Source organism: Ascaphus truei, chromosome 22, assembly GCF_040206685.1.
Source record: "Ascaphus truei isolate aAscTru1 chromosome 22, aAscTru1.hap1, whole genome shotgun sequence".
In the NCBI taxonomy this organism is placed as follows: domain Eukaryota; kingdom Metazoa; phylum Chordata; class Amphibia; order Anura; family Ascaphidae; genus Ascaphus; species Ascaphus truei.
This window is the reverse complement of record NC_134504.1, coordinates 16,312,535-16,337,718: the sequence shown is the minus strand read 5'-3', so window position 1 is coordinate 16,337,718 and position 25,184 is coordinate 16,312,535. Positions and strand designations below refer to the sequence as shown.

Genomic DNA, 25,184 nt, shown 5'->3' with positions numbered 1-25,184 from the left:
TGTCACTCACCCCATGCCCTGTGTCACTCACCCCATGTCCTGTGTCACTCACCCCATGCCCTGTGTCACTCACCCCATGCCCTGTGTCACTCACCCCATGCCCAGTGTCACTCACCCCGTGCCCTGTGTCACTCACCCCATGCCCTGTGTCACTCACCCCGTGCCCTGTGTCACTCACCCCATGCGCAGTGTCACTCACCCCATGTCCTGTGTCACTCACCCCATGTCCTGTGTCACTCACCCCGTGCCCTGTGTCACTCACCCCGTGCCCTGTGTCACTCACCCCGTGCCCTGTGTCACTCACCCCATGCCCTGTGTCACTCACCCCATGCCCTGTGTCTCTCACCCCATGCCCTGTGTCACTCACCCCATGCCCTGTGTCACTCACCCCATGCCCAGTGTCACTCACCCCATGCCCTGTGTCTCTCACCCCATGTCCAGTGTCACTCACCCCATGCCCTGTGTCACTCACCCCATGCCCAGTGTCACTCACCCCATGCCCTGTGTCACTCACCCCATGCCCTGTGTCACTCACCCCATGCCCTGTGTCACTCACCCCGTGCCGTGTCTCTCACCCCATGCCCAGTGTCACTCACCCCATGCCCTGTGTCACTCACCCCATGCCCAGTGTCACTCACCCCATGCCCTGTGTCACTCACCCCATGCCCTGTGTCACTCACCCCGTGCCCTGTGTCACTCACCCCGTGCCGTGTCTCTCACCCCATGTCCTGTGTCACTCACCCCATGCCCTGTGTCACTCACCCCGTGCCGTGTCTCTCACCCCATGCCCTGTGTCACTCACCCCATGCCCTGTGTCACTCACCCCATGCCCTGTGTCTCTCACCCCATGTCCTGTGTCACTCACCCCATGCCCTGTGTCACTCACCCCATGCCCTGTGTCACTCACCCCATCACCCCATGCCCTGTGTCTCTCACCCCATGCCCTGTGTCACTCACCCCATGCCCTGTGTCTCTCACCCCATGCCCAGTGTCACTCACCCCATGCCCTGTGTCACTCACCCCGTGCCCAGTGTCTCTCACCCCATGTCCTGTGTCACTCACCCCATGCCCTGTGTCACTCACCCCATGCCCTGTGTCTCTCACCCCGTGCCCAGTGTCACTCACCCCATGCCCTGTGTCACTCACCCCATGCCCTGTGTCACTCACCCCATGCCCTGTGTCACTCACCCCGTGCCCAGTGTCACTCACCCCATGCCCTGTGTCACTCACCCCGTGCCCTGTGTCACTCACCCCGTGCCCAGTGTCTCTCACCCCATGCCCTGTGTCACTCACCCCATGCCCTGTGTCACTCACCCCATGCCCTGTGTCACTCACCCCATGCCCAGTGTCACTCACCCCGTGCCCTGTGTCACTCACCCCATGTCCTGTGTCACTCACCCCATGTCCTGTGTCACTCACCCCATGCCCTGTGTCACTCACCCCATGTCCTGTGTCACTCACCCCATGCCCAGTGTCACTCACCCCATGTCCTGTGTCACTCACCCCATGCCCTGTGTCACTCACCCCATGCCCTGTGTCACTCACCCCATGCCCTGTGTCACTCACCCCATGCCCTGTGTCACTCACCCCATGCCCTGTGTCACTCACCCCATGCCCTGTGTCACTCACCCCATGCCCTGTGTCACTCACCCCATGCCCTGTGTCACTCACCCCATGCCCTGTGTCACTCACCCCATGCCCTGTGTCACTCACCCCGTGCCCTGTGTCACTCACCCCGTGCCCTGTGTCACTCACCCCGTGCCCTGTGTCACTCACCCCATGCCCTGTGTCACTCACCCCATGCCCTGTGTCACTCACCCCATGCCCTGTGTCACTCACCCCATGCCCTGTGTCTCTCACCCCATGCCCTGTGTCACTCACCCCGTGTCCTGTGTCACTCACCCCATGCCCTGTGTCACTCACCCCATGCCCAGTGTCTCTCACCCCGTGCCCAGTGTCACTCACCCCATGCCCTGTGTCACTCACCCCATGCCCTGTGTCACTCACCCCGTGCCGTGTCTCTCACCCCATGTCCTGTGTCACTCACCCCATGCCCTGTGTCACTCACCCCATGCCCTGTGTCACTCACCCCGTGCCCAGTGTCTCTCACCCCGTGCCCAGTGTCACTCACCTCATGCCCTGTGTCACTCACCCCGTGCCCTGTGTCACTCACCCCATGCCCTGTGTCACTCACCCCATGTCCTGTGTCACTCACCCCATGCCCTGTGTCACTCACCCCATGCCCTGTGTCACTCACCCCATGCCCAGTGTCACTCACCCCATGCCCTGTGTCACTCACCCCGTGCCCTGTGTCACTCACCCCATGCCCTGTGTCACTCACCCCATGTCCTGTGTCACTCACCCCATGCCCTGTGTCACTCACCCCATGCCCTGTGTCACTCACCCCATGCCCAGTGTCACTCACCCCATGCCCTGTGTCACTCACCCCATGCCCTGTGTCACTCACCCCATGCCCTGTGTCACTCACCCCATGCCCTGTGTCACTCACCCCATGCCCTGTGTCACTCACCCCATGTCCTGTGTCACTCACCCCATGCCCAGTGTCACTCACCCCATGCCCTGTGTCACTCACCCCATGCCCTGTGTCACTCACCCCATGCCCTGTGTCACTCACCCCATGCCCAGTGTCACTCACCCCATGCCCTGTGTCACTCACCCCATGCCCTGTGTCACTCACCCCATGCCCTGTGTCACTCACCCCGTGCCCTGTGTCACTCACCCCATGCCCTGTGTCACTCACCCCATGTCCTGTGTCACTCACCCCATGCCCTGTGTCACTCACCCCATGCCCTGTGTCACTCACCCCATGCCCTGTGTCACTCACCCCATGCCCTGTGTCACTCACCCCATGCCCTGTGTCACTCACCCCATGCCCTGTGTCACTCACCCCGTGCCCAGTGTCACTCACCCCATGCCCTGTGTCACTCACCCCATGTCCTGTGTCACTCACCCCATGCCCTGTGTCACTCACCCCATGCCCTGTGTCACTCACCCCATGCCCAGTGTCACTCACCCCGTGCCCTGTGTCACTCACCCCATGCCCTGTGTCACTCACCCCGTGCCCTGTGTCACTCACCCCATGCGCAGTGTCACTCACCCCATGTCCTGTGTCACTCACCCCATGTCCTGTGTCACTCACCCCGTGCCCTGTGTCACTCACCCCGTGCCCTGTGTCACTCACCCCGTGCCCTGTGTCACTCACCCCATGCCCTGTGTCACTCACCCCATGCCCTGTGTCTCTCACCCCATGCCCTGTGTCACTCACCCCATGCCCTGTGTCACTCACCCCATGCCCAGTGTCACTCACCCCATGCCCTGTGTCTCTCACCCCATGTCCAGTGTCACTCACCCCATGCCCTGTGTCACTCACCCCATGCCCAGTGTCACTCACCCCATGCCCTGTGTCACTCACCCCATGCCCTGTGTCACTCACCCCATGCCCTGTGTCACTCACCCCGTGCCGTGTCTCTCACCCCATGCCCAGTGTCACTCACCCCATGCCCTGTGTCACTCACCCCATGCCCAGTGTCACTCACCCCATGCCCTGTGTCACTCACCCCATGCCCTGTGTCACTCACCCCGTGCCCTGTGTCACTCACCCCGTGCCGTGTCTCTCACCCCATGTCCTGTGTCACTCACCCCATGCCCTGTGTCACTCACCCCGTGCCGTGTCTCTCACCCCATGCCCTGTGTCACTCACCCCATGCCCTGTGTCACTCACCCCATGCCCTGTGTCTCTCACCCCATGTCCTGTGTCACTCACCCCATGCCCTGTGTCACTCACCCCATGCCCTGTGTCACTCACCCCATCACCCCATGCCCTGTGTCTCTCACCCCATGCCCTGTGTCACTCACCCCATGCCCTGTGTCTCTCACCCCATGCCCAGTGTCACTCACCCCATGCCCTGTGTCACTCACCCCGTGCCCAGTGTCTCTCACCCCATGTCCTGTGTCACTCACCCCATGCCCTGTGTCACTCACCCCGTGCCGTGTCTCTCACCCCATGCCCTGTGTCACTCACCCCATGCCCTGTGTCACTCACCCCATGCCCTGTGTCTCTCACCCCATGTCCTGTGTCACTCACCCCATGCCCTGTGTCACTCACCCCATGCCCTGTGTCACTCACCCCATCACCCCATTCACTCACCCCATCACCCCATGCCCTGTGTCTCTCACCCCGTGCCCAGTGTCACTCACTCCATGCCCTGTGTCACTCACCCCGTGCCCTGTGTCACTCACCCCATGCCCTGTGTCACTCACCCCATGCCCTGTGTCACTCACCCCATCACCCCATGCCCTGTGTCTCTCACCCCGTGCCCAGTGTCACTCACTCCATGCCCTGTGTCTCTCACCCCGTGCCCAGTGTCACTCACCCCATGCCCTGTGTCACTCACCCCGTGCCCTGTGTCACTCACCCCATGCCCAGTGTCACTCACCCCATGCCCAGTGTCACTCACCCCATGCCCTGTGTCTCTCACCCCATGCCCAGTGTCACTCACCCCATGCCCTGTGTCACTCACCCCATGCCCTGTGTCACTCACCCCATGCCCTGTGTCACTCACCCCGTGCCCTGTGTCACTCACCCCGTGTCCTGTGTCACTCACCCCATGCCCTGTGTCACTCACCCCATGCCCTGTGTCACTCACCCCATGCCCTGTGTCACTCACCCCATGCCCTGTGTCTCTCACCCCATGCCCTGTGTCTCTCACCCCATGCCCTGTGTCACTCACCCCATGCCCTGTGTCACTCACCCCATGCCCTGTGTCACTCACCCCATGCCCTGTGTCACTCACCCCATGCCCAGTGTCACTCACCCCATGCCCTGTGTCACTCACCCCATGCCCTGTGTCACTCACCCCGTGCCCTGTGTCACTCACCCCATGCCCTGTGTCTCTCACCCCATGCCCTGTGTCACTCACCCCATGTCCTGTGTCACTCACCCCATGCCCTGTGTCACTCACCCCATGCCCTGTGTCACTCACCCCATGCCCAGTGTCACTCACCCCGTGCCCTGTGTCACTCACCCCATGTCCTGTGTCACTCACCCCATGTCCTGTGTCACTCACCCCATGCCCAGTGTCACTCACCCCATGCCCTGTGTCACTCACCCCATGCCCTGTGTCACTCACCCCATGCCCTGTGTCACTCACCCCATGCCCTGTGTCTCTCACCCCATGCCCTGTGTCTCTCACCCCATGCCCTGTGTCACTCACCCCATGCCCTGTGTCACTCACCCCATGCCCTGTGTCACTCACCCCATGCCCTGTGTCACTCACCCCATGCCCAGTGTCACTCACCCCATGCCCTGTGTCACTCACCCCATGCCCTGTGTCACTCACCCCGTGCCCTGTGTCACTCACCCCATGCCCTGTGTCTCTCACCCCATGCCCTGTGTCACTCACCCCATGCCCTGTGTCACTCACCCCATGCCCTGTGTCACTCACCCCATGCCCTGTGTCACTCACCCCATGCCCAGTGTCACTCACCCCGTGCCCTGTGTCACTCACCCCGTGTCCTGTGTCACTCACCCCATGTCCTGTGTCACTCACCCCATGCCCAGTGTCACTCACCCCATGCCCTGTGTCACTCACCCCATGCCCTGTGTCACTCACCCCGTGCCGTGTCTCTCACCCCATGCCCTGTGTCACTCACCCCATGCCCTGTGTCTCTCACCCCATGTCCTGTGTCACTCACCCCATGCCCAGTGTCACTCACCCCATGCCCTGTGTCACTCACCCCGTGCCCTGTGTCACTCACCCCATGTCCTGTGTCACTCACCCCATGCCCTGTGTCACTCACCCCATGCCCAGTGTCACTCACCCCGTGCCCTGTGTCACTCACCCCATGTCCTGTGTCACTCACCCCATGTCCTGTGTCACTCACCCCATGCCCAGTGTCACTCACCCCATGCCCTGTGTCTCTCACCCCATGCCCTGTGTCACTCACCCCATGCGCAGTGTCACTCACCCCATGCCCTGTGTCACTCACCCCATGCGCAGTGTCACTCACCCCATGCCCTGTGTCTCTCACCCCGTGCCCTGTGTCACTCACCCCATGCCCAGTGTCACTCACCCCGTGCCCTGTGTCACTCACCCCATGCCCTGTGTCACTCACCCCATGCCCTGTGTCACTCACCCCATGCCCTGTGTCACTCACCCCATGCCCTGTGTCACTCACCCCGTGCCCTGTGTCACTCACCCCATGCCCTGTGTCACTCACCCCATGCCCAGTGTCACTCACCCCGTGCCCTGTGTCACTCACCCCATGTCCTGTGTCACTCACCCCATGCGCAGTGTCACTCACCCCATGCCCTGTGTCTCTCACCCCGTGCCCTGTGTCACTCACCCCATGCCCTGTGTCACTCACCCCATGTCCTGTGTCACTCACCCCGTGCCCTGTGTCACTCACCCCGTGCCCTGTGTCACTCACCCCGTGCCCTGTGTCACTCACCCCGTGCCCTGTGTCACTCACCCCATGCCCAGTGTCACTCACCCCATGCCCAGTGTCACTCACCCCATGCCCTGTGTCACTCACCCCATGCCCTGTGTCACTCACCCCATGCCCTGTGTCACTCACCCCATGCCCTGTGTCACTCACCCCATGCCCTGTGTCACTCACCCCATGCCCTGTGTCACTCACCCCATGCCCTGTGTCACTCACCCCATGCCCTGTGTCACTCACCCCATGCCCTGTGTCACTCACCCCATGCCCTGTGTCACTCACCCCATGCCCTGTGTCACTCACCCCATGCCCTGTGTCACTCACCCCATGCCCTGTGTCACTCACCCCATGCCCTGTGTCACTCACCCCATGCCCTGTGTCACTCACCCCATGCCCTGTGTCACTCACCCCATGCCCTGTGTCACTCACCCCATGCCCTGTGTCACTCACTCCATGCCCTGTGTCACTCACCCCATGCCCTGTGTCACTCACCTCATGCCCTGTGTCACTCACCCCATGCCCTGTGTCACTCACCCCATGCCCTGTGTCACTCACCCCATGCCCTGTGTCACTCACCCCATGCCCTGTGTCACTCACCCCATGCCCTGTGTCACTCACCCCATGCCCTGTGTCACTCACCCCATGCCCTGTGTCACTCACCCCATGCCCTGTGTCACTCACCCCATGCCCTGTGTCACTCACCCCATGCCCTGTGTCACTCACCCCATGCCCTGTGTCACTCACCCCATGCCCTGTGTCACTCACCCCATGCCCTGTGTCACTCACTCCATGCCCTGTGTCACTCACCCCATGCCCTGTGTCACTCACCCCATGCCCTGTGTCACTCACCCCATGCCCTGTGTCACTCACTAGTTAAACGGCAGACAAGGATTCTGGGTAGTTACATGCTGGGCAGCCAGCCAGTGTGGCACTTACAGCCTCCTATCTGCTTAATTACACAGATTTTCTACCGCTGGTGCCAGCTGCATTGCGCAGCTTAGTCTGAGACAAGGAAGTGCAGAACCAGATAACCCCCTCAAAGACCGTTGTTTTAGGCTTCGGCACACATCAATTTTGAGCTGGGACACTCGCTCTGCATGGTGATGAGGTGACATGCACGGTTCTGTGTCTCATGACCATGAGGAGGAAAGTGTCTGACAGTCACAGGACCGGTAAAGCCTCTTTTTAAGACAAGAAGACCCCGCAGATATACGCGCTGCACTCAGAGAAATATCCCAGCCTCCCCCGCCCCCCACCCCCAGCACACGGGGTCTTACCCGGAATGTTATGAATGGTGATCGCCAGGATGAGCAGCATGATCCGTCTCCAGCTGCTCCCAGCGCTGGGGGACGAACCCTTGGGGTTCAGCGACGATGAGGCGTCCTCAGCCGAGGGAGGGGGAGCCCCCTTCTTCCTCTGGTACACCTCTCCGTTCTCTATTTTGTCTGCAAGAAAACAGAAATAGAGGGCACGATGAGTTTGGGGGGCAGAGACCCCCCAACCCCGTGTTACAGCCTGGTCCCCAACACTGGGGCTCAATAAACTAGGCCAGCCGGGCACTTTCACACCTATTAAAAGTGAATGGGTGTTTCCATGCAACAGTGCCCCGATCGGCACCATTGCAGTTTAAGGAGTAACCTCCCCCCCCTCCCCTCCAAAAAAGTTATCCCTCAAAAGCGATAGATTACAAGAAGAAGACACGGAAACGCGTTTCTTTAAAAGAGAACAGAAGTTATTCGCTGCGTGGACGTTCATTTCCCCGGCTCGCTTTCGGCAGGAATAGCGCAGTAATGAAGGTGCGCGGCTGCGTGGTAATGAGGTTTGGGGGCTCGCGTCGCAGGGTGGGAAGTGTTGGTGGACCCACGAGTTTGGTCAGAGGAGCTGGAGACCCTTTCACGGCCAGATAAGACAGCATTGCGCTTCAGCCTTTCCGGACGGGTATTATGATCGGAAGCCGGCACCAAAAATGTGTATGTGAATTGTGTCAATGTGCAACAGTGACACGCGTGTTCTGTGTCTGCTCCGCTCGCCTGCGTGACAATGTGCAACAGTGACACGCGTGTTCTGTGTCTGCTCCGCTCGCCTGCGTGACAATGTGCAACAGTGACACGCGTGTTCTGTGTCTGCTCCGCTCGCATGCGTGACAATGTGCAACAGTGACACGCGTGTTCTGTGTCTGCTCCGCTCACCTGCGTGACAATGTGCAACAGTGACACTCGTGTTCTGTGTCTGCTCCGCTCGCATGCGTGACAATGTGCAACAGTGACACGCGTGTTCTGTGTCTGCTCCGCTCGCATGCGTGACAATGTGCAACAGTGACACGCGTGTTCTGTGTCTGCTCCGCTCGCATGCGTGACAATGTGCAACAGTGACACGCGTGTTCTGTGTCTGCTCCGCTCGCCTGCGTGACAATGTGCAACAGTGACACGCGTGTTCTGTGTCTGCTCCGCTCGCATGCGTGTCAATGTGCAACAGTGACACTCGTGTTCTGTGTCTGCTCCGCTCGCATGCGTGACAATGTGCAACAGTGACACGCGTGTTCTGTGTCTGCTCCGCTCGCATGCGTGACAATGTGCAACAGTGACACGCGTGTTCTGTCTGCTCCGCTCGCATGCGTGACAATATGCAACAGTGACACGCGTGTTCTGTGTCTGCTCCGCTCGCCTGCGTGACAATGTGCAACAGTGACACGCGTGTTCTGTGTCTGCTCCGCTCGCATGCGTGACAATGTGCAACAGTGACACGCGTGTTCTGTGTCTGCTCCGTTGGCATGCGTGACAATGTGCAACAGTGACACGCGTGTTCTGTGTCTGTTCCGCTCGCATGCGTGACAAACGGTTATAAGAGCAGTTAAGAGAGGAATTATAGGGAGCAGTTAGGGGAACGTTACAGGGAGCAGTTAGGGGAACGTTACAGGGAGCAGTTAGGGGAACGTTACAGGGAGCAGTTACAGGGAGCAGTTAGGGGAACGTTACAGGGAGCAGTTAGGGGAACGTTACAGGGAGCAGTTAGGGGAACGTTACAGGGAGCTCCCTTACTGGGAGCAGTTAGGGGAACGTTACAGGGAGCAGTTAGGGGAACGTTACAGGGAGCTCCCTTACTGGGAGCAGTTAGGGGAACGTTACAGGGAGCAGTTAGGGGAACGTTACAGGGAGCAGTTACAGGGAGCAGTTAGGGGAACGTTACAGGGAGCAGTTAGGGGAACGTTACAGGGAGCAGTTACAGGGAGCAGTTAGGGGAACGTTACAGGAAGCAGTTGGGGGAACGTTACAGGGAGCAGTTAGGGGAACGTTACAGGGAGCAGTTAGGGGAACGTTACAGGGAGCAGTTAGGGGAACGTTACAGGAAGCAGTTGGGGGAACGTTACAGGGAGCAGTTACAGGGAGCAGTTAGGGGAACAGTTACAGGGAGCAGTTAGGGGAACGTTACAGGGAGCAGTTACAGGGAGCAGTTAGGGGAACAGTTACAGGGAGCAGTTAGGGGAACGTTACAGGGAGCAGTTAGGGGAAAGTTACAGGGAGTTCCCCTCACCCCAGAGCTGGATCACCCTATCACCCTATCTTTAGCCCTGGGAACCCCGTCATTCTGAGATACTTACAGGTCAAATCTCCCTGCAAGGGAAAGAAATGCGCCGGCCAATAGGGAGCTGCCCCATGTCATCGGTTGTGACTTCCTACCGGACGGCCATTTTAATCCCCCATAAAAACCAGGTAGCAATACAGGTAGTTTCCAGTTCCAATTCTGGTACCAAAAAAAGTAAGCATTATAAAAGGGGGTCACGTTCGGGGGGGATTTCTGCCTTACGGCAGACACTTAGATTGTTGCGTTCGTTTAAAATAAGAATCCCATTCTGGCTGCCTGGGATCGCATCCGTCAGGCCGGATAGTTTGCAACCATCAGATGGTCAGAGCAGGGTTTGGATCCCTAGCTCACCGGGAGACACCTCATACTTGTGCCGGGGGACGAGCAGTTTAAATGCTGGGTGATAACAGGCGCTCTGACACTTTGCTGATGTCTCAGATGGGCGACAGACGGCTGTGTCTCCCTCGATCCGCCAAAAGGCTGAGGGTTTCAGAAGTTGAGCAGGCGCTGCTTTGAGTGAGTGCCAATTAGCCTGCTATCCAGGTGACTCAGGAGCGGGTTGTGATAATGATTCATTCTCTTACACACGGTGCAGCCTGGGAGCGGAGCTGTGCGACACATTCCCGGCTCGCTGCTCTCGTCTCGTTTTATTCCAGTATGCAGGGGTCAAAGGGCCTTAGGAAACAATGCTGCCTAATCTGGGGCAAAGTGCTGTACATTTGTATACAACAGTTACGCTCTAAAAACCGAAAGCGAAGGAGTCCTTGTTAATATAAATCCCCCCCTTTTTTTTTTGCATAAATGAAAAAGAACATTGTCAAGTCTGGAATTACACAAGTAGTCCGAGTGTGTAAATGACAAAACAAGTTGCATTCCATGGCCACTAGTAACCAAATCAGACTCCTAGTAGAACCATTCGTAACCAAATCCCACTCCTAGTAGAACCATTTGTAACCAAATCACACTCTAAGTAGAACCATAGAACCACTCGTAACCAAATCACACTCCTAGTAGAACCATTTGTAAACCAATCACACTCCTATTAGAACCACTCGTAACCAAATCACACTCCTAGTAGAACCATTTGTAAACCAATCACACTCCTATTAGAACTACTCGTAACCAAATCACACTCCTAGTAGAACTACTCGTAACCAAATCACACTCCTAGTAGAACCATAGGACCTCTCGTAACTAAATCACACTCCTAGTAGAACCATAGGACCACTCGTAACTAAATCACACTCCTAGTAGAACCATAGGACCTCTCGTAACTAAATCACACTCCTAGTAGAACCATAGGACCACTCGTAACTAAATCACACTCCTAGTAGAACCATAGGACCACTCGTAACTAAATCACACTCCTAGTAGAACCATAGGACCACTCGTAACTAAATCACACTCCTAGTAGAACCATAGGACCACTCGTAACTAAATCACACTCCTAGTAGAACCATAGGACCTCTCGTAACTAAATCACACTCCTAGTAGAACCATAGGACCTCTCGTAACTAAATCACACTCCTAGTAGAACCATAGGACCACTCGTAACTAAATCACACTCCTAGTAGAACCATAGGACCTCTCGTAACTAAATCACACTTCTAGTAGAACCATAGGACCACTCGTAACTAAATCACACTCCTAGTAGAACCATAGGACCACTCGTAACTAAATCACACTCCTAGTAGAACCATAGGACCACACGTAATTAAAATCACACCCCTAGTAGAACCACATTCCTACCACTGATAAGATCTGGAGAGGGTTGCAACTTTTAAGGAGAACTCTTCAATGATGAAATTACATTGTACAGGAAAAGGTGAGGTCCAAAGAAAATTCACTTAAATGCACACTACCTATATGTAAAATGTAACCTTTCATGTCATATACTTAAAACATATACAGGCATACCCCGCATTAACGTACGCAATGGGACCGGAGCATGTATGTAAAGCGGAAATGTACTTAAAGTGAAGCACTGCCTTTTCCCCACTTATCGATGCATGTACTGTACTGCAATCATCATATACGTGCATAACTGATGTAAATAACACATGTGTAACAGGCTCTATAGTCTCCCCGCGTGCGCACAGCTTCGGTACAGGTAGGGAGCCGGTATTGCTGTTCAGGACGTGCTGACAGGCGCATGCGTGAGCTGCCGTTTGCCTATTGGGAGATATGTCCTTACTCGCGAGTGTACTTAAAGTGAGCGTCCTTAAAGCGGGGTATGGGTATATGACATTAAAGGTTACATTTTAAATATAGGTAGTGTGCATTTAAGTGAATTTTCTTTGGAGTACAGTTCACTGTACCCCACACCTTTTCCTGATTCACTTTAGTTCACAGTTGCACCTACTTTCATATATTATTATCAATTAAAATTTATTTGTTTCATTATACAATTAGCATGGTTTAGTTGATCACTCCCCAATCCCTTTCCTTTTGCTCTTTAGGTACATTGTACAGGACCTTGTAAATCTCAAAGGTCTCCTCTTCAACTGCAAGACAGGAAAGCAGATCAATCCGAGGAGATACGTAATAGAAAAACTTTAAGCAGAACTTTCAGATACTATTATAATGTCTGTATATATAAATATACACACACCTACACACATGCATATATACACCTTTCCTTTAAATCAACCCAATACCTGTAACACACTTTATTGTGAACATCTCCAGTTTCTGTTCCCGCTGAATGTCACTGTCTCCGAAGATTCCACCAATGTGTATGTTATAATAACCGCTTCAAAATACAACACAGCGCAGGTCGTTGCTACGTTGGACTCATCACAGCACTGTTTACCCCGCTAAACATGCAAACGACCGCGCCGCACATCTTACATGAACTGTAGGGACCGGGAAGGTTCAACGTTGCTACTACGGTGATCCGGCGACCCACCATACAGTGATACCGAGCATGACAGCACACTTATAAACTGTTAAGACTTTCTTCACCTGAGACAACTTACTAACTCTGGCCTCTAAGAGGTTAGGGGACCTTTTTGGCCTGCCATAACCACGTCTCTATAATTACACACCTGTATTGAATATAATTTGCGAGGGATGGGTAGCTGCAGTGTCACTTGGACAATAATAATTGCCTATTTAATATGAAGTCATTTTATGAATATTCATATTAAACCATCTATACCAGCGGTGCGCAAAATGGGGGGTGCGCAAACGGGGGGGGCGCGCGTTTCCCGAAGGCACTTAAATTTAGTGCCGGGGAAGCTGCGTAGGCCTCTGTAAACGACACTTACCTTGGCCATGGTCAAATGACGCTGCGAGGTCATGCGACGTTACGTTGCCATGGCAATGTGACATATCATGACGCCGGAGCCAAGGTAAGGGGGGGTGGGCTTGGAGAGAGGGGAATAGCTGGCAGGGGGGGCGCAGGGGACAAAAAAGATTGCGCTCCCCTGATCTATACCATCCAGATACCCCATAAAAGTGAGCTGCGGACTTCCACACAGCCACACAGCATGGATCCACCAATGCGACATGAGCGCCACAGATTGCTCTGAAGATGGACGGCGCACTCGGCAGGCCAAAGCCAACGAGCGCAGAGTGACGGATTTGGCAATGGTGGGGTCACAGGGGAGCCAATAAAAGGATGGGTATCAAATAGTTAATCCGTGGGCTGTTATCAAACACGGGTCCCCTCCTCTGTATGCGGAGAAGTGGACTGCGCTGCGCTGGAGAAGATGCTACGCCCATTTATTTGGAAGAAGTGGAACTCTCCTCCCAGTCAGATCCCTAACATATTGACTGGGGGGAGCCTGGGAAACGCGGGGAACGTGGTGCAAGTGTGTGGCAAAACAAACCGCATCACGTGTATCAAATGGAAAACCCCGGTTCATTTCAAAGGAGTTTTGTTCCTCTTTAACATTCATTTCTGCCCCAATATGCCACACCGTTTGCCTTGATGCATATTCCTTAGGCCAAGGCCATGGTTAAAAATACAGCGCTGGGCAGCGCTGACGCTCATGCTCTCCTGCTCCAGCAGGAGCTTTTTTGTGTCCTTGCATGAGCGTCAGCGAGCGCGCTTGTGAGGCGGGTGGGAGCCGGGGCTAGCGCGTCACGTCACGTCGCCGACGTCACGGACTGCCATAGGCTTTTGGCGGTCACGTGACCGGCCCTCCGCTTCCCTCGGCGCCAAAAATTAAATTGGCTGTCGGCTGCAATGCCACACGCCTCCGCACGCCTGCGGGAGCGTCTACCAAAGCCCCACGCATGCCGGATGAAGGAGATAAGTTTCCTGGCTCAGCGCTGTATTTTTAACCATGGCCCCGGCCTTAGACTGGAAGCATCTGAGCACGAATCTGGTGTATTACTCCGTGTTAACATAGTAACTCCGTTTTCTGAACAAGACCAATTCAGATGTCTTCTTTCTACCCCCTTTTTATCTAAAGCCCTCTCCCGCCTTAAACCTTTTTCACTGACTGCCCCGCACCTCTGGAATGCCCTTCCCCTCAATACCCGACTAGCACCCTCTCTATCCACCTTTAAGACCCACCTTAAGACACACTTGCTTAAAGAAGCATACGAATAGCACTGTGGATATTCTGAACACATGATACATAAAGCTTGGCCCCCTGCAGACGCACTTACCAGAACTCCCTCCTACTGTCTCTGTACGTTCTCCCTACCTACCAATTAGATTGTAAGCTCCTCGGGGCAGGGACTCCTCTTCCTTAATGTTATGTTTGTCTAAAGCACTTAATCCCATGATCTGTTATTTATATTATCTGTTATTTATTCGATTACCACATGTATTACTACTGTGAAGCGCTATGTACATTAATGGCGCTATATAAATAAAGACACAATACAATACAATTAAAGGCTCCTATATATGGAGATTCACATATATGTTAGTTACATAGAAGATGAGGTTGAAAAAAAGTACGTCCATCGAGTACAACATATGATAAATTTAAACAACAGATACTTTATCCTATATCCGCACTTACAGTATATTGATCGAGAGGAAGGCAAACAAAACCCCCAGTGTCATACTGTATTATCCAATGATATCTCATAAGGGGAAAAATAAATTCCTTCCTGACTCCAAGAATTGGCAATCGGATTACTCCCTGGATCAACATCCTTCCCATGTTTACTTATTTGTATATCCATGTACATTTCCTTTCTAAAAAGATGTCCGACATGTTTTTATACATATCTATTGTATCTATTGTACTGTATTCGTCATCACAGTCTCCATGGGTAATGAATCCCACACTGTAACTGCCCTTACTGTAAAGAACCCTTTCCTTTGTTGCTGGTGAAATCTCCTTTCCTCCAACCTTAAAGAATGACCCCAAGTCCTTAGTACTGCCTGAATAGTTCTTTTGAAAGCTCCTTGTATTGTCTCCAAATATATTTGTATATACAGCTCAACCCCCTTATAACGCTATGCTTGGGGTCCAAAGAATCACATCGCGCTATAAGCGGATCGCATTAGAAATAATTTACAATTGTATACATTGTACAATAAAGTATTTAAGATACCAATAATCGTGTTGTAAAGTATTCCTAAATACGAAAATTGGGAGCCACGCTTACATCGCGTTATAAGCGGATTCGCGTTGTAACAGATCGCGTTATACCGGGGTTGAGCTGTAGTTATCATATCCCTTCTTAGGCCTGGGACATAGTGGTGTGAGCAAGGCTGAGCCGTGCTCACACTCGGCACTGAGCCCCTGCAGCCGCAATGAGAGCGGCTTTAGCAGGGGCTCGCTCACGCGCCCGTACGCTTGGGGAAGCGTGGGTCTCAAGATGGTTTCAAATTTGGCGCTCGCCGGAGTGCAGGGCCGGTCACGTGAGCGGTTCGCCCAATGAGGGCGAACCAGCTCCGTGACGTCACTGGCCCACCCCCGTCCCGCCCCCTGACGGCGCGCTGTGTAAGGCCAGGGAAAGCACCGCTTTCCCTGAGCCTCAGCGCGCCTCCGCCTGGATAAAATCACCATGTCCCAGGCCTTAGACTCCTCTTTTTTAATGTACTGCACCGACACACTTTATTCGAGCAAATACCCAGTATGTACCTGGCAGATACCTGGAATGCGCCGCTCCTCACCTCTGACAAGCCCCGTTGCGTTTGCCTTCCCAGCCTGGGTTCATGCCTGGCTGACGGGCGGCTGATCTGTTAAATGATAATGATTAGGATTTAATAGGCTGCAATGCTTCGCGTGTCTACCAGATGGCATAAATTCATGAATTGTAATGCAGTATATGTATATATACTGTGCAGTATTGCAGCCAGCGGGAATAAAATGCTTCAATCCCTGCCTGGAAAATACCTCAATGCACTCGGGCAGAAAACAGTCACAAACCTCAATACACCCGGGTATACCCGAATTCGTGGGACTAGCCGAGCTCGAATAAAGTGTGTCGCCAGTGTAAACAAATCTAATTTAGCTAGCCTCTCCTGATAAATCAGATTATCCCTCCCCTTTATTAATTTGCTGGCTCTTCTCTGCACTCTCTCTAGTTCCATAACGTCTTTTCTATGAAGTGGTGCCCAAAATTGTACTCCATATTCAAGGTGTGGTCTTACTAATGCTTTGTAAAGGGGCATAGTTATGTTTACTTCCCTTCCATCCATTGCCCGTTTGATGCAAGATAAGATCTTGTTTGCCTTTGCAGCTACTGCATGACATTGGGCACTATTGCTAAGCCTGCAGTCTACAAGCACTCCTAAATCCTTCTCCATCAAGGATTCCCCCAATATATCTCCATTTAATTTGTAAGTCGCCTTTTTATTCTTGCATCCCAAATGCATAACCTTACATTTATCTGTATTAAACCTCATCTGCCATTTACCTGCCCACGTTTCCAGTCTCTCCAAGATCCTGCTCTCGATCCCAACCTCAAGGTCATTAATAAACAAGTTAAAAAGCAGGGGTCCCAGACCGATCCCTTAGGTACTCCACTCACGACTTTAGCCCAACCTGAAAAAGTTCCATTTATGACAACCCTCTGTTGTCTGTCCTTTAACCAGTTTTCAATCCAGGTGCATATATTATTAGAGTCCAATTTTCTTTATTTTGTACACCAATCTCTTGTGTGAAACCGTATCAAAAGCCTTTGCAAAATCTAAGTAGACCACATCAACTGCATTACCCTGGTCTAAATTCCTACTTACCTCCTCAAAGAAACAAATAAGGTTAGTTTGGCAAGATCTATCCTTCATAAATCCATGCTGACTATTACTAATAATTTTGTTTTCCATAAGGTATTCCTGAATATTATCCCGTATTAAACCTTCAAGTAGCTTCCCCACTATTGATACAGAAAGAAAGGGGGAGCACAGGTTGAGGGATATTTGGTTGGTAATAAAAATGGAGTGTTTGAGTTCGAGTATGTGAAACCTCGAACTAGTGATGGTGGGCGTAATAAAATAACATAAACACTTACACGGCCTTGTGTAAATGCTGTCACATCAAGGTTTCTTTTTGTTCTTTACTTCTTTATTCTGCTGGAGTGGCGTTCCTTCTCCCATGGTCCAAGTGACTTCTTTAATTCACCGGCGGCTCTTGATTAAGGTATCCCTCTCAGAATAGATGAACAAATAAATGAACAGATGTTAAGGGAAAATACAAATAATAATAATAATAATGCCTGACTTTGGTGATATGTAAAAGGCAGAATCAAACTGCAACCACTCACACGGGCAAGTGTGAGTGTGACCTTGAGGGAAGGTATCTTTCCTCTTCCTCACATAAAGAGTCTCTGAACTCTGGGTCCTTGAGATGCTAAAAAAAATGGTGGGAATAGATAATAAATATATAAATCAAGATGATACTCACACTGCCTCGTGTGAGCACACACAGGGAAAGGTATCTTTATGTTCTCCTTTAAACTCCAGTACTGACTCCAAGGTGCATAAGAAGTTATTAGGAACCACTCCCGTGTGGTGATGTAAACAAGTAATGAAAAAACTCTTGAATGGAGTTAGCGGCCGATCTCTTTATTAAAACTAAAACAATTAAAAGCACTTAGTCAAAAAAAGACATAAGAACATAAACAAGGTTACAGCCAGTCTTTAGGATGATGTTTATAGGGCGCGTGGTGCTCAGCTAACTAATCCGCGTCCGGGTATAGTGCTGCGCTTACGTTGTCCCACTCCTTGACGGTGGCTGTATTGGTCCAAAATGCTTAGAGGTTTTGAGCTCAAAACCTCTAAGCATTTTGGACCAATACAGCCACCGTGTGAGTATCATCTTGATTTATATATTAACTAGCTGAGAGACCCGGCGTTGCCCGGGATGTAATGTTCCCGCTCCTCTCTCTCTCTTCCCCCCTCTCTCTGTTTGTCCCCCATTCACATCAATCCAGTCTCCCCCCTCCCTCCTTTACAGCTTCATGCAGTGTGTGCGCGCGCGCGCGTCAGTGAGTCTGACGCAGAAACACAAACACACACAGACTGAGTGACTGACGCACACACAGTCAGTGTGTGCGTGTGTGTGTGCCTCAGTGAGTGTGTGTGTGTGCGTGCGTCAGTCAGTGTGTGTGTGCGTGCGTCAGTCAGTGTGTGTGGGGGTGTGTGCGCGCGCGTCAGTCGGTGTGTGTGTGTCAGTCGGTGTGTGTCAGTCAGTGTGTGTGTGTGTGTGTGCGTGCGCGTCAGTTAGTGTGTGTGTGAGCCATTGTGTGTGTGTGAGCCATTGTGTGTGTGTGAGCCAGTGTGTGTGTGTCAGTCATCTTGATTTATATATTTATTATCTATTCCCACCATTTTTTTTAGCATCTCAAGGACCCAGAGTTCAGAGACTCTTTATGTGAGGAAGAGGAAAGATACCTTCCCTCAAGATCACACTCACACTTGCCCGTGTGAGTGGTTGCAGTTTGATTCTGCCTTTTATATATCACCAAAGTCAGGCATTATTATTATAATTATTTGTATTTTCCCTTAACATCTGTTCATTTATTTGTTCATCTATTCTGAGAGGGATACCTTAATCAAGAGCCGCCGGTGAATTAAAGAAGTCACTTGGACAAGGGGAGAAGGAACGCCACTCCAGCAGAATAAAGAACAAAAAGAAACCTTGATGTGACAGCATTTACACAAGGCCGTGTAAGTGTTTATGTTATTTTATTACGCCCACCATCACTAGTTCGAGGTTTCACATACTCGAACTCAAACACTCCATTTTTATTACCCACCAAATATCCCTCAACCTGTGCTCCCCCTTTCTTTCTGTATCCCTGTACCACCAAGGATCCTGGATAGATCCTATCGGGGTCTGAGGCATAGGAAGAGACTACGAAGCCAAGGGGATCCTTCTATATTTTATTTTTGTTTCAATTTTTTTTTATTGTTTTTTGAGAGAATGACATCATACAACAGGTTTTAACATACATCTGCTACAACTTCACAATTTACAAAAAGAAGAAATATTAAACATTATATTACAACATAAATAATACTCTTGTTGGCTTTTTTCTTTCTTATATATTAACTTACATCTGTTAAGTTCTACAAAACTTTTGTTATTTTTTACATTTTAACAACCTATTGAGGAAGCAGCCGCTTCCGGCCATCCATCTCTCAGAGAAAATCAAGGGTAGTGGAGAGGAAAGCAAGAAAGAAGAGGGAGGGGGGGTAGGGGGGGAGAGGAGAAATGAGAGGCGGGGGAGGGTGGGAGGGGAGGGGGGTGGGGGCTTATTAACTCCAGTCCTGTGTGGCCCATTTATTCTTCTGTTAGTTGTCTGGCCATACTGACCAAACCTTATGGAATTTATCTACCTTTTGACCCAGCTGTGCCGAGAGGATTTCCATTAGTCTTATTTCCCTGTCACGTCACGTGTACTGTCTGCTTGGAGGGGGCGTTTATTTTTTCCCATGCCGCGGCTACCGAGCAGCGAGCTGCAGTGAGGACGTGGCTCATCATTTTGTTCTCTTGGGGTTGTAGATCCTCTATTGGTTTAGCCAGCACCAGGACCAGCGGGTCCACCTCTATCTCTACCCCCAGGAGCTCTCGTATCATTGTTTGTATCATGATCCAGACCCCCTGAATTTTTGGCCAATTCCACCTGCTATGAGCCATGTCTCCTTTTTGCCCGCATCCTCTCCAACACAAATCTGGCTCAGCCTATTTGGGGTTAGGTACCAATGAAACAGAATTGTGTATATGTTTTCTTTTATAGTTGTGCAAATTGACGTTTTAGAGGCCGCTTCCCAGATATCCTCCCAGTCGTCTCTGCCTAAGTCTAGGTTTAAGCCCTCTGCCCATTTTAGCATGTAGCTGTGCTTAGATTGTGCCGCGGCTGACGCCAGACTCAGATATACCTCAGAAATCAGGCCTTTGCAATAATAGCCTCTTCTGCATGATCTCTCAAATTTTGTCATTGCAGAAAACACTGAGTCTTTTGAGACTGTTTGTAGATAATGTCTAATTTGTAAGTAACCAAATACCGGTAAATTTGTAATTTTATGTTTTTTCTCCAAATCTGGGAGTGCAAGAATCTTATTTTTGGCTACATAGTCATCAGCTATTACCAACCTCAGCTCTTTATATTTACTTAGTCCCTTTGGGAGGCAGCCTGGGATAAACTCAGGGTTGCTAAATATGGGGGTCATTAGAGTGGGGGAAAGATGCCAAATGATATTTCTCCTTGTTTCTAGTCCATATCTTCCATGTACACCTCATTGCTCCCAGTTTTAATTTATCTGCTAGGCTCTCCCTCCTTCCCCCGCTGGTCCAAAGGATTACCGGCAGAGAAAGAGGTCCTGCATAGGTAGACTCAATCCCGAGCCAACAACTTGTAGTTGGGTCGCTGTTCCACATTATTACTTGTTTTAGTTGGGCCGCCAGATAGTATTTAGTGATATCCGGGACTCCCAGACCTCCGCAATCTTTTGGGGCTAGCAAAATTGCTCTAGCAACCCTTGGTCTTTTGTTTTTCCAGATGAATTGAAAAATTCTATTCTGGGTATTTTTAAGTTCTGCTAATGGAATGTCTATTGGAAGCGTCTGGAAATAATATAGGAGTCTTGGCAGGATATTCATTTTAACTGTGGCTATTCTTCCTAGCCAAGAGATCTGATATTCGTTCCAGCTCTGAAGATCTTTTCTAATCTTTTCGAAGAGAGGGGGATAATTGTGTTGGTAGAGGGTCTTAAAATAGCTCGTTATCTGTATTCCCAGATACTTAATTTTCCTCGAGCTCCATTTATAATTAAAGTTTGCCTGTAGCAGCTTAACTTCTGGTGCTGTTAATGAAAGGTTCAATGCCTCCGACTTGTCTGTGTTCATTTTATATCCCGAAATTTTACTAAATTGGTCTAATTGGGATTGTAAGTTCGGGAGGGACATCAATGGGTTGAACAGGGTTAGAATAATGTCGTCGGCAAACAGGGATATTTTGTAAATTGTCTCTCCAATTTCAATACCTTTGATATTCTTCTTGTCCCTGATTGTCGTTGCCAGGGGTTCTATGGAGAGGGCGAATAGAAGCGGAGATAGGGGGCATCCTTGTCGGGTACCATTAGTGATTTTTATGGGGTTTGAGTCTCCTCCTGGGAGTTTCACGACTGCTGTGGGAGTTTTGTATAGGGCTCTGATCCCCTCTAAGTATTGGCCCCTAAATCCGAATTTGATCAAAGATTGATCTAAAAAGTCCCACCGTATCCTGTCAAATGCTTTCTCTGCATCTAGACTCAACAGGATAGCCTTCGTATTTGGGAGGTGTACATGGTCTATAAGGTTGATAATTTTTCTGGTATTATCAGAGGCCTGTCTTCCCGAGACAAACCCGACCTGATCTATATGAATTAGACTGGGCAATATTGGGGTGAGTCGGTTTGCCAAGATTTTGCTAAAAAGTTTTAGATCCGAATTAAGGAGGGCTATGGGGCAATAGTTACCGCATTGTAATGGGTCTCTCCCTTCCTTGTGTATGATTGCTAGATTTGCTTTAGACATTGTTGTCGGAATATATGCCCCCATATATATTTTATTAAGGTCGTAACATCTCGTTTTATTCCCCCATTGACTCCATTTTTGAGGTAGCGCCCGGGTATTTCTCTTCACCACTCCCCACTATTGATGCAAGGCTTACAGGTCTGCAATTCCCCAGTTGTGATCCAACTCCCTTTTAAAATATAGACACCGCATCTGTTTTTCGCCAATCTTGCGGTACTGAGCCTGTGAAATGGAGTCCTTGAATATTAAGTGTAATGGTTTGGCTATTACAGAATTTAGCTTCTTAAGAACTCTGGGATGTATGCCATCGGGGCAGTTGCCTTATTAACCATCATTTTAATCACACCTCCTTTGTACTTCTTCCTCAGTTAACCAATGGTTTGTGAATATAGAGTTTGTGGCTTCCACCTGTTGCAATGTTTTTGCAATGGACTGCTCCTTGGTAAATACAGAGGCAAAGGATGTATTTAATTCCTCCGCATTGTACTTACTGCCAATAATGCGCCTGCCCATCGCGCATTGCAAGGGTCCCATATTCGCTCCTCTAATATTTTGGTTTTTACGGTGCTTGCAGAATTTATTAGGTTTGATTTTACTTTCTAATTCCATCCTTTTTATGTTTGAAATGTTTCATATTTGGTGGTTTATGGCAGGGGTGCACAAACGGGGGGCCACAATTTTTATATAAGGGGGCAGCGAACCGAGCCTCGCGCTCTTCCCCACAACATTTAAACTGATTGCCGGGGTAGAGTGCGGGGTCTCTGTAATGGTCCCTTACCTTCTCTCCGGCTTCTCCTCCTGCATCTTTTCATAGCGTCGCCATGACAACACGTCATCAAATGGCGATGCGTTGCCATGACGCCGCGACGATGAGATGCCCGGAGAGCAGGTAAGAGGGCAGGGTGTGGCATGACGTAAAAAGTTTGAACACCCCTGGGTTATAGCATATCCCAACAAACATTTTCTTTGTACTTTTACCTCCACTGCTAATTTCTATCCACAAGGGTCTCTACATTTTCATCATTCCCTTCGTAAACATCTTCCCTTATAATAGGTTTTAGATCCGGTTTAACATATAAATATACTCCACCGCCCCTTCTATTTGCTCCATGTTTCAGTAATGCCTATGACATCATACTGCTCCCTTGCAGCTATTAATTCAAGTTCCCCCATTTTATCTGTCAGGCTTCTTGCATCTAGCAAGCATGCATTCTATCTAGGTTGTTACCAGTCTGTGCTATTATCAGCTTACCTGCCTCTGCCTTTCTACTCTAATTGATTTAAGACTCATTGTTTGCCAAACACCTCCCCCCCCCCCCTCCCATAGCCATTCCCCAATCCTATCTATTCTGTCTAGTTCATTAGCGGTTTCTTGTCCCTCCCCCCTCCTTCTTAGTTTGAAATCTCCTCCAACCTTTTTAACATTCTCTCCCCAAACACAGATCCCTCTTCGTTGAGGTGCAATCCGTCCCTACTATAAAGATTGCACCTCTCAGAACAGGACTCCCAGTGCCCTAAAAACCCAAACCTCTCCCGTCTTACACCACTTTCTTAGCCATGCATTAACCTCCCTAAGCTCTAACACCCTCCCTGGGATAGCGCATGGCACTGGTAGTGTTTCTAAACATACTACCTTCGAGGTCCTTGCCTTAAGCTTGCAGCCTAGATCCCGGAAATCATTCTTTAGAACCCTCCTTCTATCTTTAAGTTTGTCATTGGTGCCTACGTGTACCAAGACCTCTGGGTCAGTCCCAGCCCCAACAATCTGTCTACCCGATCCGCAATGTGCCGAACCCGAGCACCCGGGAGGCAACAAACTGTTTGGTTCATGCGGTCATGGCAACAGATTTCAGCCCTATCTACCTTCCTAATAATGGAGTCCCCTACCACCAAAATCTTTCTTTGTATCTGAGCATCCTGAGTCCCCACTGTGCCGGAGGAACTATTCCCCTGGCTGCTAGAGGAATTAGTCTCCCCCAGCCTTGCCATTTCCGCCTTGCCACTCCCAATATCTTCACTCAATATGGCAAATCTATTGGGATGGGTCAGCTCAGAAACGACCTGCCTCTCCCTATTGCCCCTGCTTCCCCTTCTGTCACCCAGCTACCTACCTGCTCCTCACTAACAGCAACCAAGCTACATACCTGCTCCTCACTGACAGCGCCACTAGTCCTAGCCAGGGCCTGCTCAGTGAGCACTAAACTCCTTTCAAGATTGTCAATGTCCCTCAATATTGCAAGTTACTTCTTCAGATCAGCAATCTGAGCCTCTAGAGAGACGACCCGCTCACACTTCTCACAGTGGTATGCTACCTGGAGCCAAGTGCCCATACACGTGGCAAGATGTGCACCGAGTGGCATTCTCAATCCTGCTCATTATTGCAACTTTGGAATATCAAAAGCCAACTATTTTCTGTATTTCTCTCACCTATATACCTTATTGCATGCCTTCTTTGTTTCTACTCCTGGCTATAACTTCACGCTTCATCCAACTGCATTTGAACCAAACAGCGATTCAGTCACACAGCACAGTGCTCGCAGGCTCAGGGATTGCTTACAAGCCGCAATCAGGTGTGTTTAGGCGAGCAATTAACTCACACCCACCCACTGCAATCTCTCAGCCCCGGCAATACAAATAAAACAGTTTGCTACAAACTCCCAATACCCACGCAATCAAAATAAATGAACCCACTGTAGAATTTAAGCTCACAGACCTAGAGATACGCAGCGTGGCTAATACTACACACGATACATAAAGCTTGGCCCCCTGCAGACGCACTTACCAGAACTCCCTCCTACTGTCTCTGTACGTTCTCCCTACCAATTAGATTGTAAGCTCTTCGGAGCAGGGACTCCTCTTGCACAATGTTACATTTATGTCTGAAGCACTTATTCAACATACAGGACCCCTATAAGCTCATATTGAACCCCCAAAATAACCACAACATATATATATATGCACGGTAGCATGTATATGTGTTAATGGATGTAGCACTGAGCTCTGACTGTGTTTCATGTTCTGTCTCTGGTTTTAAATATATATTGCCATGCTCAGTAGCACTCCTCTTTGACACCTATACGCATATATATATATATATATATATGTTGTGGTTATTTTGGGGGTTCAATATGAGCTTATAGGGGTCCTGTATGTTTTGTAATTCTTGTTCAGCTGGTCCTGGCTGATTTGGAGGGTGGCTCCTTC

At 50.7% G+C, this 25,184-nt stretch overlaps 1 protein-coding gene across 1 annotated transcript in view; it reads right to left on the bottom strand.

The window, feature by feature from the left end:
• The window catches only part of SLC39A11 (solute carrier family 39 member 11), a 258,516-nt gene that overhangs the window by 97,913 nt on the left and 135,419 nt on the right, over positions 1-25,184 (bottom strand). The window contains exon 5 of the mRNA XM_075579851.1: positions 7,740-8,030. Within this exon, the coding sequence (XP_075435966.1) occupies positions 7,740-8,030 (291 nt within the window). The remainder of the gene's footprint in view (positions 1-7,739; positions 8,031-25,184) is intronic.